This window comes from Ochotona curzoniae, unplaced genomic scaffold, assembly GCF_017591425.1.
Source record: "Ochotona curzoniae isolate NIBS_2020 unplaced genomic scaffold, NIBS_Ocur_1.0 scaffold_461, whole genome shotgun sequence".
Taxonomy (NCBI): Eukaryota; Metazoa; Chordata; class Mammalia; order Lagomorpha; family Ochotonidae; genus Ochotona; species Ochotona curzoniae.
Window position 1 is genome coordinate 11,216,898 of NW_024467120.1, and position 14,835 is coordinate 11,231,732.

Below are 14,835 nucleotides of genomic sequence, written 5' to 3' on the forward strand. Positions count from 1 at the left end.
GTATCAGCTGGTTCTTTGAGAAGAGGTTCTGATGTAGTGACAGTTAAGAATTCATAGGTGGGCACTGTGGTGTAGGTAATGAAGCCACAACCTATGGTGCTAGAATCCCATATGGTCATTGGTTTGAGTCCTGGTTGTTCCACTTCTGATCCAGATCCTTGCTAATGTGTCAGGGATGGTTCATGTACTTGGGCCTCTGCACCTGTGTGGGAGACTCAAAGGAGTTCCCTGGCTTCAAACCAGCTCTGATTGTGCAGCCATTTCAGGAGTGAACCAACAGATGGGAGATTTTGCTTTCTGTTTCTACCATTCAAATAAATAAGTCTTTTTAAAAAAGGTAAAAATACATAATAATAAATATAAATCTATTTCATAGGAAAGAATTGTTATTTTGAAGTAGCTAAATGTTCACCTATGGGGGAAGAAATAATTGTTTCTTTTGTGATTTGATAATGTCTTACAACTTACAACAATGGGATTCTGGAAAGAATGAAGTGATTGTGTTGGACAAGCTGTATAAACATTTTATTTCTACTGACATAATCTGGGAAACAAATTTACATAGGTGTTAGAATACAAGCACTTCCCTCAGTAACCAGAGACAGAATAAGAACCCAAACAGAGTGGCTTTCTGTCTCCAGGGGAGCAACTGCTGTTGAAGGAAGCAGGGACCCAGGGGGAATGAACTCCTCCCAGCAAACAGGTACCAGGCACCTGCCATTTCTAGACAGCCACACACCAAAGCAAGGGATAGCTCCCAGTGAGGCAAATCCCTGAGGGGGCCTGGTGATGGAGGCAGAGTGCAGATAGCTAATGGGGAGACCTTTTCCATCCTTATCCTCCTGATTTTAAATTTGCCTGAAGAAAGGTCCTTTGAGATTGCAGTTCATTTGTGGTTACTTCACTCAGCTTGCAGGGCTATACCGTGTGCCTCTCCCTAGTTTAATACTATTACAGTCCTGTCATACTTTTTGCTGTAATGCTGAAATGTAAACAGTAATAGCAGATACAATACTGCATGTCTCATGTGACAGAGTTCTTGTAAGTACTGTGTGAAGATTAACCCAACTCTCACAGTTTCACAAAGGTACGTACTAGTCCTTGTATCATTTCATAAAAGAGGAAATGGAGGCATGGAAAAAGTTCAGGAATCAACTTTGTGGTGCAGTGGGTTAACCCTCCACTCTATTTGCTTTTGTTGAAAAGTCAGATTTACAGAGAGCAGAGACAGAAAGGAAGATCGTTCATGCACCGGTTCACTCCGCAAGTGGCTGCATTGGGTGGAGCTAAGCCAGTCCCCAGCTAGGAGCCAGAAGCTTCTTTTGGGTCTCCTCTGTAGGTGCAAGATCCCAAGGCTTTAGGCTGTCCTTGACTGCTTTCCCAGGCCACAAACAGGAAGTTTGTGGCCAAACTAGATGGAAAGTGGGGCCACCGGGATACAAATGGGCACCCATATGGGATCCCGAGAGTTTTAGCCACTAGGCTACTACATCGAGCCCCATTTCCTTTAAAGAATATTTATTTATATTCATCTGAAAGCCAGATTTCACAGAAGGAGAAGGGGAAATAGAGAAGGTCTTCCATCTGCTGTTACTCCCCAAACGGCTGCCTCAACCAGAGCTGAGCTGATTCAACACTGGGAGCCAAGAGCCTCTTCCCTGTCTCCTATATGCATGCAAAGTATCCAGCACTTGGGCCATCCTCTGCTGCTTTTTCTCAGGCCATAAGCAGAGAGCTGGATTGGAAGTGGAGCAGCAAGGACATGAATTGGCACCTATATAGGGTGTCAGCACAACAGGGCGGAGGATGAGCCAGGCTTCTGTACCACTAGGTTGGCCAAACTTCCACTTCTAACACTGGATTCCCTCGTCAGTGTCAGTTTCAGTGGTTTTTCTTCAGATCCAGCTTTCTGTTCATGCACCTGGGAAAGCAGCCTATGGTGGCCCCAGTACTTGGATCCCTGATACCCATCTTGGAGACCATGGAATTCCTGGGTCCTGACTTCAGCCTGACCCAGGCCTGGCTTCTGGGACCATTTTGGGAGTGAACCTGCAGATGAAGATGCGCTCTCTCTCTCTCTGTTGGTCTCTTTCTTTTCTGCTCTGCCTTTAAAATAAACAACTGAATACATTTTTAAAACAAACAAAAAGGAACAACAAAAAAGCTTTATAATTTGCCCTGAGTCCCATGGAGAATACTGAGGCCTGGGTTACACCCAGGCAGTCTAATTCCAAGACTAGTCTTCAGCATCCTGGCATCAGGACCCAGTGGCAGCCTTCTCTGTAGCTTTCAGCCTTTGTGAACATGTGCTGCTTTGGTGTGAGAGCTGCCAATGGGGATGCCTTCACCACGGAGATATGGTTGATTCCTCTAAAAACTTACAAAAATGTAGAACAGCCTGGATCTGGCCCTAGGGCTGTTGTCCAGATCCTGCAATAGGCCAGGCTGTCTCCTCAGGGTAGGCCTGTTTCTGCCAGTGTTTCCCACAGCTGCCTCAAAGTATGCTGCTCCAGTTCTGTGCTCCCATTGTAAAAGGGATTTGGGGTCAGAGGTTACCTTGAGATGGCACATTCTATGACACTTCTTTTAGGGGAAGTGTTGCACCTCCCCTGACCTGAGAGGATGGTGGTCAAGTCAGCTGTGTGTGGTACTAGGGGACTGAGAACCAAGAGACTCCTGGTAGCACCTTTCACTCTTTGTGGTGCTACTAAGCCTTGCACCTGCCTCTCATTCACCTGGCTGGGTTTTGACTTGGTGAGATCTTGTCCATGATGCACCTAGAAGTGGGCTAAACTGTTGTTAGCAATTTAATCTGCTTGCTGCTTAGAGAACAAAAGCCCATGTGTTGCATGATTGGCATAGATGTTGGTACTTCAAACAGGTTTTGGAAAAATGGAATTAAAAGGCAAGTTTATTAGTGTGGAAAGTTGTGGGGAATCTGTGCATAGTTTTTTCATAATGTACGTTTTCCACAAATGTAGGCAACCCTGGCAAGTGGGTATGGAGGGCAAGATTTTACTGCCTGCCTGCACAGCAAGAGCCTTGGGCAGTGCAAGTACTGCAGATGATGAAACAGTTATTTATTTCAGAAAGTGAAAAGCTCTTCCAAAGGGGTTCCATAGCCAACCTCATTCTATATCCTCTCTGTAAGAAAATTTAGGTTTCCTGGCTAAATTCTGCATCTGTGCAGTGTGGAGGGTTTTTTAAAATGTTGCCAAATGGGATCTTGAAGTTAAAAGTTGAACCAGAGAAGCCTCCTAGGGAACCAGGCTGCTGCTTGTATTTCAGTGAAAGAGAGAGGAAATTCATTACCAAGATTGAAAATGTGGTTTGCATGCTAACTCCATGGTGGGATAATAGGCCTTCCTGGGAAGTAGGAGGGAAGCTACTGCTTATCCTTTGTGGTTAAGATTCCTTGGCTAAACACACACACTTTCTGAGAGCAGACCTCTCTCTAACCAACTCCGCACTCCACACGCCCACCCCATACCTGCTTTTTCTTTTTCTTTACTTTCTTTCTTCCTTTCTTTCTTTCTTTCTTTCTTTCTTTCTTTCTTTCTTTCTTTCTTTCTTTCTTTCTTTCTTTCTTTCTTTCTTTCTTTCTTTCTTTCTTTCTTTCTTTCTTCTTTCTTTCTTTCTTTCTTTCTTTCTTCCTTTCTTCCTTCCTTTCTTCCTTTCTTCCTTTCTTCCTTTCTTCCTTTCTTCCTTTCTTCCTTTCTTCCTTTCTTTCTTTCTTTCTTCCTTCCTTCCTTCCTTCCTTCCTTCCTTCCTTCCTTCCTTCCTTCCTTCCTTCCTTCCTTCCTTCCTTTCTCTCTCTCTCTCTCTCTCTCTCTCTCCCTCCCTCCCTCCCTCCCTCCCTCCCTTCCTTCCTTCCTTCCTTCCTTCCTTCCTTCCTTCCTTCCTTCCTTCCTTCCTTCCTTCCTTCCTTCCACTTAGTAAGGACGTTCTCCTTCAAAGTCACAAATTTTCAGCCTAAGAAATATCTCAGTGCTGTTTATGATTTCCTTTGTTGATGTCATTGTGTTGACAAAAACTATTATTGAAATGTTCCATAGGAACACCTAGTTTGTTTCTTTGAGAATCCAAATCGAATGGGATAAATTCTTCTGAGAGCTGTTATTTAGCAAAACATGGTAGGTGCTGGGCTGGCGCTCTGCCTGCTCTTGGATTTTACTCAGTCCTCAATGCTGTGAAGATTCTGCAGAAGAATGCTCCTCTATATGAGCCTGCATCTGTTTGGGTCTGTGACTCTGGAACCTGCTGTTCACCAGAAGTTGGCTGCATGTAGGGTTAGCCCAACTAGGCCATAGCAGAGTCAGAATCTGATTCTAAGTCTTCATTTGCCCTGGGTTCCCAGAATGCAGGATTCTCAGGTTGGGATGGGAAATGCCCCAGGCCAAGGGCAGTGAGCTGATTCCTCACCAGCATGGTGCCCACGACCAATCCTGTGCATCCTGCTAGCATCCTCATAGGGGCAAAATTGTAGGGTAGTTTTAGAATCACAGAGCTTGGGCAGAGAGATCAGTGGCATTCCCAGTTTTTCTGTAACCTCATGCATTACCCTGCTTGCCACTGAAGAGTCTGCATGCACAATTCTGCTTGCAAGAGTGACCTTTATACTTTTTACTTCTTTTATTATAATTATTTGAAAGGCTGATTTACCAGAGACATGGAGAGACAGAAATCTATCCCCTGGTTCACTCTCCAGATAGCTGCAGTGGCCTGTGCTGGGTCAGGCCAAACCCAGGAGTTTCATGCCTGTCTCCCACATGGATATCAGGGTTATCTAGCCATTCTTGGCTGCTTTTCCCAGGCCATTAGAAGGGAGCTAGATTGAAAGCAGGGCATCTGGAAGTGGAACTGGTGTCAAAAGTGGCAGCTTTACCCACCACACCATCATGCTGGCTCCTGTACCTTGCACTGTTGCTTCAAAATACTGCCACTTAGTAATGCTCTCAGGCGGGCATCTGGGAAAGGGTGACTCACTGTTTGAATGTTCTGCCTGGCCTACCTCATCCTGATCCAGATTTTCCATGACTTCCCTGCGTCTCTAGAGCTCTTCCGGGACCACCAGAAACAGAGACCAGGCAGCACAAGGCCTTGGTGGCTTTTCTGCGCCTGCCTATCCCCTTCAAAGCCTGCCTCACTGCAAATAGCTCTCTTTGGCCTACGACCAAGTGCCGAAGGACGCCGTGTACTTACACTGCCCTTAAAATATTCGCAGAGAAAGGGCGTTGACAGATGGGGTCATGGCTGAGGGTGGGCCCTGTTACTGCCAGAATGAAGGCATCAGCCGCACCTCGTCATCGGCCTGCAGCAACTTCTGTCTTCGCTCCATGTAAATGCTCTTGTCTGTCCCCACCCCCTTTCTCCTTGTTGCAACCTGCCTCCCTGGCCCCTGTGGCCGCATGTGATTGCTCTGGACAGGGCTGATCTGGAGAACACAGGCAGGTGATCTGCTGTCCCCCAAGGCTCCGAGCGTGGGAGGACCATGGTGCCTATGCTTGCATTTCAGCTGTTTGGGTGCATGTCTTGAGATGAATTTTAAGGATTTATTAATTAGATTCACACAGGGAACTTGTTATCACTTAATTACCCCTGTGCTATATTGTATGATGGTGTCAAAAGGTATCTTGTTTTCTTAAGTTCACATTTTGTTTCCTTTTGTGTGACTGTGTTACAAATGAAGTCCTCTGGAAAAATGTATATTTCTTCTGTGGTTGCTGTCTGCAATTTTGCGGAAGGCATAAATTCAAGTGCAAGTACTCTGGTGAAGTTTCATTGAGAAAGGGTGGTGGTGATTGGAGGCCAGGCTGTAGGGTAGGGAAGGAGGGAAGAAACTGAGCAAGACAAGGTGAGGGTTGTGGGGAGAGGAGGAGCCACGGCTGAGAAATAAACACACAACGTTCTGTAGAAAGACAGATAACAGAGCAGATACAGTGACAGACCTGAGGTCCCCAGCCTCTTATAGCCAACATCGCTGCTCATCTGCCTAAGATGCTTTCACATATGTGCTGCTTCCTGCCTTTGAAGTTCTTGCATTGTCTGCCTTTTGGTGTGCTCAAGTGAAGTGCTCCAAATGCATAGTGAGAAACGGTGACTTAACACCTAGCTGTGCCACCTGCTTGCTGGGCCACCTGCATACACCTCACGGGCTCTTGCACAGAGTGCTGTGGCGATTCAGCAAAACGTGGTATGCAGGCCTGTTAGAACCACTCCCAAGAACCACTGGCTGTTACTCCTGTCACGTGTGTGAAATGCTCCTGGAGGTTGTGGGATCTGTGATCCTCAGCAATGGTTATAGCGCTGTTATGTTTTTGTAAATACCGAAGTCTGCCAGTTCCTGTCTGGGGCTTTTGGCCTTGACCTCTTAACTAATCCACAGCCAGCAGAAAAAAATTATAGGCGTGAAGAGTGGCACTTCTGGCTCCAGTTCTGCCATAAGTGAGGAGATGATTTTCTCTGGCTCTGCTCCCTCTGGCTTGGAAACTCAGGGATTTGAACAGGGCTTAGGCTGTCCGTGGCATGTGTGTGTTAGGATCTAGCTGATATTTTGCCTCCATGTGAAGAGTTGAGATTCTTGGAAAATTAGAATTTGGTGGTACAGGCACTCCTGGAAAAAAAGATGTGTGTACTGATAGTTCCCAGCCCCTCAAAGCAGAGTTGGGGCCGAGGAGGGCGGAGCAGTGGTTTGTGACAGCAGAGGGTATTGCTCTGTGATTAATCTCTGAGCTGTGCACTTCTCCTTTGCACACTGACTATATATCTGGTATGTCCCATACAAAGGTACTGTAGAATTTTGTGACAAAATAGAGTTAAAGGATCAATTTTTTTGCATAAAATTTGAAATCCATGCCTGTTAGTTTTTCTTCATAATGCATTTAGCTTCTAAAGTCTCTTAGAAATAATGAGGAGGGAGACGGAAGGAGAGGAGATGAGCTCTCCAGTGCTGTTTATGGTCATGGCGATCAGCATGGTTTTATCTTCTCCTGCGGGCAGAGCGGTGTTTAAAAGGAGTCATCATAGGGCTGAGCTGTACTGTGGAGCACAGGCTGAGTTCAGGCAAGCAAGCATTTCCTCCTTTGGGTCCTGATCTTGTAACGAAGCCCTGAGTCATCTGTCTCCCAGACTTAAGCCGATGCCTGCACAGGCCATACCTGACTCTCATGTCCTCTGTCTGCCTCTCTGAACTCTGCTCTCTCATTGCTAGCCTCTTCTGACTATCAGATGCTTGTCACTGAACCTAATATGTCCTTGCATCAAATTCAACTCCCACCTTTCCCCCAAAGGCCTCCAAACTCTTCTCTGAGGGTTGTCCATGTAGTCATGAATTGATTAGTGCAGATGTTAGAAGAATGCAATTCTCTAGGGCACATTTGGATTTGAACTATTTTATTTTAATTATATTTTTAAATTTGGAATGCTCAGGAAGCTACTTTGTGCTAAGAGCTTTATGGGGCTCTCCCACTCGCTAACTGTATTGGGCTGTCCCTTCCTATCCTGATCTTTTTAAAAACAAATTTATTTATTTGTTTAAAAGGCAGAGTTAGCAAGAGGAAAACATAGAACAAGAAGTCTCCTGTCTGCTTATTCACTCCTCTGAATGGCCACGATGGCCAGAGCTGAGCTGATTGGAAGCTGGGACCCAGGAATTTTTTTAGCATCTCCCATGTGCATGGCTGGGGTCCCAATACTTGAGCCATCTTCTATTGCTTTTCCCAGGCCACCAACAGGGAGCTGGATTGGAAGTTGAGTAGTCAGGACTCAGACTGGTATCCTTGTAGAATGCCAGTATTGCAGGTGGAAGCTGTAGCTACACCATTTCCCAGAACTACCCAGGCCCTTCCTGTCATAGTGTTAACTGATAAAAATGAGTGGAGCATGAACAGGCAAGTTTGTATAGCGACCTGTAAATAGAGTCTAGTGGTTAAGAACACTAGACATATAAAACTGTATCACATAATACAATATTATTAACAACAATAATAAAAAAAAGAACACCAGACAGACACAGCAGTGCAGTGGTTAAGGCACTGCTTCAGATGCGCATGTCCCACATTAGAGTGTGCCGGAGGCCAGCTCCAGCCGAGTTTGGAGCTTGAGAAGGGTGCGTGGAGTCTGTGACAAGAAAAGACACAGACACTGTCACTTGGTGCTTTCTTGCTACAGCTCAAGAAGAAGCTGTCCTTTTTATTTACTCAGACACATTACAAGCCTCTATACAATCGTTTGTTCTGTTTTTTACTTCATGGTCAACCAGGTGCTCTTAAAGATAATTCTGTAAGTTACTGTAATCAGTTTTTTTTAAAGCAAGCTGTTATTCATTCTTCAGAAGTAGCCGTTAGGTGACAGCCAGAACTCCAAGGCTAAGGCACAAATGGTTGCCTACTAATCAGTAAAACATTCCTACTACATTTTATTTTCACAACTTATCTATCACTTAGTGGGAGAAATACATCAAAAGGGGGAAAAAAAAACATAAAGATCTAAGACAAAAAGGGTCAAATGTTAAATCCCTCTACAACTGCAGGCTCTACAACCTCATAAACAATCAAACAATAATCAAAAGCATATCTCTGTGATGTTAATATAATCACCCTATAATTCCCCTAGTTAAAAATTATAAACTTGGCTAAAACAGCTACATTTTCTATGCTCTAAAGAGTTGTAAGGACAGGCTAACCTTTAGGGTCACAGTAACTATATTTTTGCCATAGCAGGATAGCCTTTACTCCTATCACTTCCATTAGTTTGTAAAATTCTTATCAAGCTATTTCCCAGAAGGCATGTTACATATCTGGGCCAGATTACAGGGCAATGGGTAGGCACACAATAAGGTGTCCAGAAATGTCATGGGCTTCATTGTACTCTTGTGCACAGTTAAAGGCTCACTCACCAGAATATTATCAATAACATTAGCTCCCAAGATCACATCAGTTACAAAAGCCATCTCACAGGGGCAAACAACAATGCCTCAAAAGATTACAGAATTCTTAGTGGGGTGCTTGAGTAGCCATGCAAAAAGGGGGTGAAAACATGTCAAGGTGGTCAGAGAGACATCCACAGGGCCCTGCCAAACTGCTGGAAGCCCCCCTGGGCCCTGCCAAGCAGGGGAGCTGTTCTCTTCACACCTTCATGTCATCCACAGCTACTACATGGTCCCCAGCAAGAGCGCCTGTTGGAGTCCTGGCTGCTATGTTTCCTATTCAGCTTCCTGTTGATGTGGCTGGGTAGACAGAGGAGCATGCCTCAGTGCTTGACCCCTGCCATCTATGTGAAGACCAGGATGAAATTCCTGGCTGCTGGATTTGGCCTTGTCTAGACCTAGCTGTTACAGGATTTTTGTATAATACACTAGAGGATGAAACCTCTTTTTCTCTTTCTCTTTCTCTTTCTCTTTCTCTTTCTCTTTCTCTTTCTCTTTCTCTTTCTCTTTCTCTTTCTCTTTCTCTTTCTCTTTCTCTTTCACCCTATCCCTTCCTCCAAATCTCTCCCTCCCATGACCCCTTCTCCTTTTATCCTTGCCTTTCAAGTAGGTGAATAAATCTTTTCTAAAAAAAATTTTTTTTGTTTTATTTATTTGAAAAGCAGAGTTAACAGAGAATTCTTCGATCTGCAGATTCACTCCTCAAATGGCCACAACAGCTGGGGGTGGGCTAGGAGCCAGGAGCTTCTTCCAGTTTTCCTACATGGATGTAGGGGCCCAAGCATTTGGGCTATCCTCCACTGATCAAGAAATAAGTAAATTTGAATAAACTAAAAGAACCCAGGCTTTGTGGCTAATAGATAAACCTATGTACAGATCCTATTTCTATCCTAATGGTGTAACCATGAGTAAGTTACATCGCTGTGTCTCACTTTACTGATCTGTAAAATAGACATGCTGTTGATATTGGATATGGCTGATGAGGGGATTAACTGTCCTTACATTTCAAGACGTTCTCTTGTTCATGGCACATAAGAATACCTTGATGAATAGTAACTGCTACTCAGGCAACAGCAGCATGGTGCAGCCTACATAGTTGCACAGAACACCCTGTTCAGAAGTGTCCTGCACTTGGGTTGATGCTTTGCTGTTACTGTCCTGGAATTCTCAATAAGCTTTGGACACTATAAATCATGTAGCCAGCGCTGCTACCACTAAGCTACAGTTGACCTCTACTCACTGATCTGTCCCATGTCTTACTTATCTTGATTCTTTTTATTGCTTGCCATCCTATTGTGTGATGTTTCGTCCTGTGTCCCTGATCCCAGCCTTGGTAAACAGAAAAGATCATTGTTCAGGGGAAAGAGGAGTGGTTTATGATTTGTTTCACAGGGTTATTTTGTGTCCTGTTCTTTTAGAAGTCACTTGTTAGTGGTCTTATTCAGCATATTACTTCTGAAATCAAGTAGTAATAGTGATAAAGGACCACTTTGGTCTCATGAGTGCTGTGTTCTTGAATTTGATGGGTGTCGCCTCTACCTTGTCCTTCCCCATTTGCTCGTTGTCACTGTTGTAATCAGTGCCCCACTGTTTCCTTTCATCATCTGTCTCATAAATTGCCCTGGTGTGAATTATTCCCTAGGTTATCCACCTATGATTATTCAAAGAGTTTTACAGAAATGTACTATGTCAGTTGTGGGTGGGTGACAGGCTAGTACAGATCACCAGAGGCGTGTTTTCCCATTTCTCTTTCATGTTTGGGTCAGCTGTTTGGGCTCTGAGTTGAGTTTGGGTAAAGCTGTATGACCTTGACTGAGTCTCTAACAACAGGGATCTCCATGTTCTTGACTTATCAGTATTAAGATTTGGTCCAAATTTGGCATTCTTAAAATAGCACATGAGCATTATTTGCAAAGTAGTGACATAGTGACTAAAATGTTTCCTGGGAAATGAGGAAGGGCAATTGTCGCATATGAAATAGAGAAGTGTTTAGAGTCTTCTTTCTTTACTGTGAAAAGTATTGTGGGCTGCTGAACCTCCAAATTGTAGAATGACACCTTAAGACAATAAAGGTTGTGGACTTGATGCCCAAGTTCTGAGCTAGGGGTTCAGACTGCTTCCCAGTCCCTTGTATTCACCAGACATCCTGCTGAGCAAGACCAGCCTGTAGTTTGGTGGGACCCTATGGGCTAAACATAGACATGTTCCTAGCTCAGTGTCACAAGGGAAGCCTCAGGGGGCTGATCTTGGAATGTGGCTTAAGATGCCCATATTAGAGTGCCAGGTCTACTCCTAGCTTGTTGCTCACAATCCAACTGCCTGCTAATGCATGCTGGCAGGCTGCTGATGATAGGTCAAAGGCTAGAGCCTCTGCCACCTGCAGGTGAGACCTAAATGGAGTTCTGGGATCATTGCTTCACTCTGGTCCAGTTCTGACTGTTGCAGCCATTTGGGGAGTGAATCAGTGGCCGTAAAATCTCTTGTTGTGTCTCTCTCTGACACTCAGCCATAGATGAAAATGAATAAATGAACAGTAAAACAGAAAAAGAAATGGAGTTTCACAAATGTTCCAAGATTGAGACACAGTTGAGAAGTAAAGTTTAGGATGATGCTTTGGAAGCTCAACATATTTGGTTGCCTATGAATATTATGTAGGCATGATCAGCCAGAATACAGAAAAGCACGAGGGGCCTGGCAATTTGGGAGCTCTGATTGTGAACTTAGCTTTTTCACTCAGTTGTTGATGGAATGTGTAAAAGATCTGTGCGTTTTACTGTTTCATGGACATGTTTTGTTTACTCACCCGAAATAATCTAGTAGCCCTTTGGGCTGGCAACCGGAGATTTCTTACATGATGTGTTCAATCCTGGCCTTATACTGGGAGTCTTTGAGCACAATGGATTCTCTGGGACCAGGTGATTTATTATTTGTGCATTGCGGAAGCCGAACAATGTCATGGTACTTAGATTGAGGTCACAGTAATGGAATGGAAAGTTCTGTGAGTTAGGTGTCATTCAAGTCCTGTGTGATGCTAGACTCCTGTAGAGCCCCTTGCTGGACCTTGTACTGATGCTGTTGCCTTTGTCTTATAGGTGCTCACATCATGCCGTGCCTTCCTGCTGACTGCACGTATCCCCACCAAGGTAAGCAGTGATGGGGTTCCCCTTCTGATGCACATACACTGCCCACCCGCATGTATGGGTACCTCCATGTAGACATTTATTACAGTTAACCAGCACTCATTCCCATATTAGACCGATGGCTCCTGCCAGCGTGGATGGAGTGCTCAGCCTCTCTATGTTTTCTTCCTTCATTTCTGAAAGCCCCCGCATGCTGTGCTCCTGAAGAGTTTTACTCTGTTTCCTCTACTGCTGAAAAGGCCTCCCAAGCAAGCTGGTAGCATATTCTGTGCTCTGTGTCCCTGAGGCTCATCAGTGTCATACATTTTCTTCCTTGGCTGGGACTTGGTTTATACCTTCTTTAAGCTTCCTCATATTCCTTTTATAATGTTTGGTCATTTTTTTTCTTTTAAAAATTCATTTATATATTTAAAAGGCAAAGTTTTGGGGAAGAAGGTAGGCGATGAGACAAAGAAAGAGATCTTCCATCCACTGGCTCACTTCCCAACTGCTATAAAAGTTGGGGCCGGTACTGAATGTGGAACTCCATCTGGGTCTCCCATGTGGGTGCAGGGACCCAAGGACTTGGGCCACCTTCCACTGCTTTCCCAGGTACATGACAAGGGAGCTGGACTGGCAATTGAATAGCTGGAACCCGTCCTGATGCCAGAATGAGATGCTACAGTTGCAGATGGTGGCTTGACCATTGACACAGCAATGTCAGCCCCAAATCTTAGGCTTTGCGATGTAAGAAATGACCTTCATAAACCTGGAGGATGCTTTACCCATAACTGCCTCAGCCATGGTGGATGGACTCAAGATGGCCTATGAAGATATAACGGCACTGCTCTGATCTTTAAAAAGCTGTGTAGTGTTTTTTCATGAGATGTTGCCAACTATAATTTGAATGACTATTCCATGAATTAGGCATAATGATAGCTTGTTTACTGATAACAAAAAAGTGGGTTGACCATTTTTATAGAATATAGACTGATTGGTAACAGAAAATAGGACATTTTCCCCCAAAAGATGGTAATCATTAACATTTACAGAATATTGTTTTAGTAAATAATTTAATTCTTAGAAGAATCTTCTGAGAAGTGTAAAGTGTGTCCTGTTATTATCTACATTTTGTAGATGGGAAAGCTGAGAGCTAGGGAAGCTCAAAACTTGGCCAAGGTCAGAGTACTAGGGATTGTGTGATTCTTTTTTTTTTTTTTTAATTAAATAAAAGTTTTATTTTATTTTTACTCCTGTTTACATATTTGAGAGGGATGCATGCCCATTTGGGTCTCTGATTAGGATGAGGAGGATCCAGGTGTGGAGGGAGGTGGATAGGACAAATGTCTTCAAATTTTTTTCCTCCTGTGTCCACAGGGAAGGGAAGAGGAGGGGACCGCTCCTTGCTGTCAGACTACATCTGCACCTGGGGGTAGGGGATGGTCTTTTGATGACACCTTACAGACCCTGAAATGGGGAAGGGTGTTCCGAGGGTGTTACTTGAATGGCTTTGATAGTTCTGAGACATCATCAGTTTAATTGCACCAGGGTTGAGAAAATCTTTCCAAGGTCTACTGGCTGACCAAGTCCACCTTAGTGCATCCAGAGACCAAGGAATTTGTTGCAAAGCCTGGCCAGAATTGTCCAGTCTGTTCTGCTTTCCATCCTCTGATAAGGCACTTGTTATCTTCTGCTGCTTTGATGAGCTGGCTGTCCTGCCCCCTTGTGCCTTTGGGTATGTTGTCCACTGCGTAGGCATCATCAGCTGAGGAGGCTCAATACACTCTAAGGTCAGACCACATATGTTATGATTTTCCTTGTGCCTGGGTTTGAGTCCAGCCATCTGGTTGGAAAGTCCCCTGAGGAAACCTCACCTGAGGTGACCTCAGACCTGACTCTTGTTTGTGCTAGCAGGTGCAGGGTGAGGTTCAGTCTGTTACCTGCACCAGGCAGTGCTCATACCAGTGGATGCAGCTGCCTGGTCAGGTCTTCCCTCAGCCCCATCTCTCATATGAGCCGATGGGTACAGCAGTCTAGCCCAGCCCAGCCTGCCACAGGCCAAATCTTCATGCACATTAGCGGGTGCCAACACTTCGTTAGGGCAACCCCCAATAAACACTACCAAACCTGTCCTCCTCAACACCAGTTTTTACATGTGTTGACATGTGCTGTGGCCTAGCCTCATTTGTCTTGCATCCCATTTGGCTTTCATGCATACTTATGACTGTTTTGGCTTAGCTCAATATAGTCTGTCCCTGGACCAGGCCCATGTGTATGTTGGCCTTGTTCAGCTTGGCCCACCCCCAGCCCTGGCTCTCATGTTCACAATGGGAGCTGTAGCCCAGGAGGGAAATCCCTGTACTCCCGCCACTCCCAGCCTCAGACCTTGTACCTGCCAGGGGGTACTGTGGTTCAGTATGACATGACTCATACCCATTCCCAGCATTTACCAACAGGTTCTGTAGCATAGCTCACCCTTGTCCGCCCCTACTTCCAGCTTTCACACTCACCAGTGGAAAGCAGCAGCCCAGCAAGGGAATTCCTGAAGTTCCACATTAGGCCTGCTCCCAGCCCTCAGTCTGCTGTGTACTGGCAAGTGCTGTGGCCCAGTGTAACATTGCCTATGCCAAGACTTGGCATTCACCAGCAGGTGCTACAGCCTGACTCAGCCTGGCTTGTTCCCAGTCCCAGCTTTTGTTGGTTGATCAACATATAGAAGGAAATTTTATAGGCTTGAAAAAGTAGTCAAGAAGCCCTTTGAATAGAGGCTTTAGGCTAATTGCTTACCCT

The 14,835-nt window shown here is 44.9% G+C and overlaps 1 protein-coding gene across 3 annotated transcripts in view; it reads left to right on the plus strand.

Annotated features, from left to right (window-relative positions):
* The window catches only part of CARMIL1 (capping protein regulator and myosin 1 linker 1), a 318,749-nt gene that overhangs the window by 133,954 nt on the left and 169,960 nt on the right, over nt 1-14,835 (plus strand). For all 3 annotated transcript variants that reach the window (XM_040967705.1, XM_040967702.1, XM_040967704.1), the window contains exon 3: nt 12,019-12,069. In XM_040967705.1, coding sequence (XP_040823639.1) covers nt 12,019-12,069 — 51 coding nt within the window. The remainder of the gene's footprint in view (nt 1-12,018; nt 12,070-14,835) is intronic.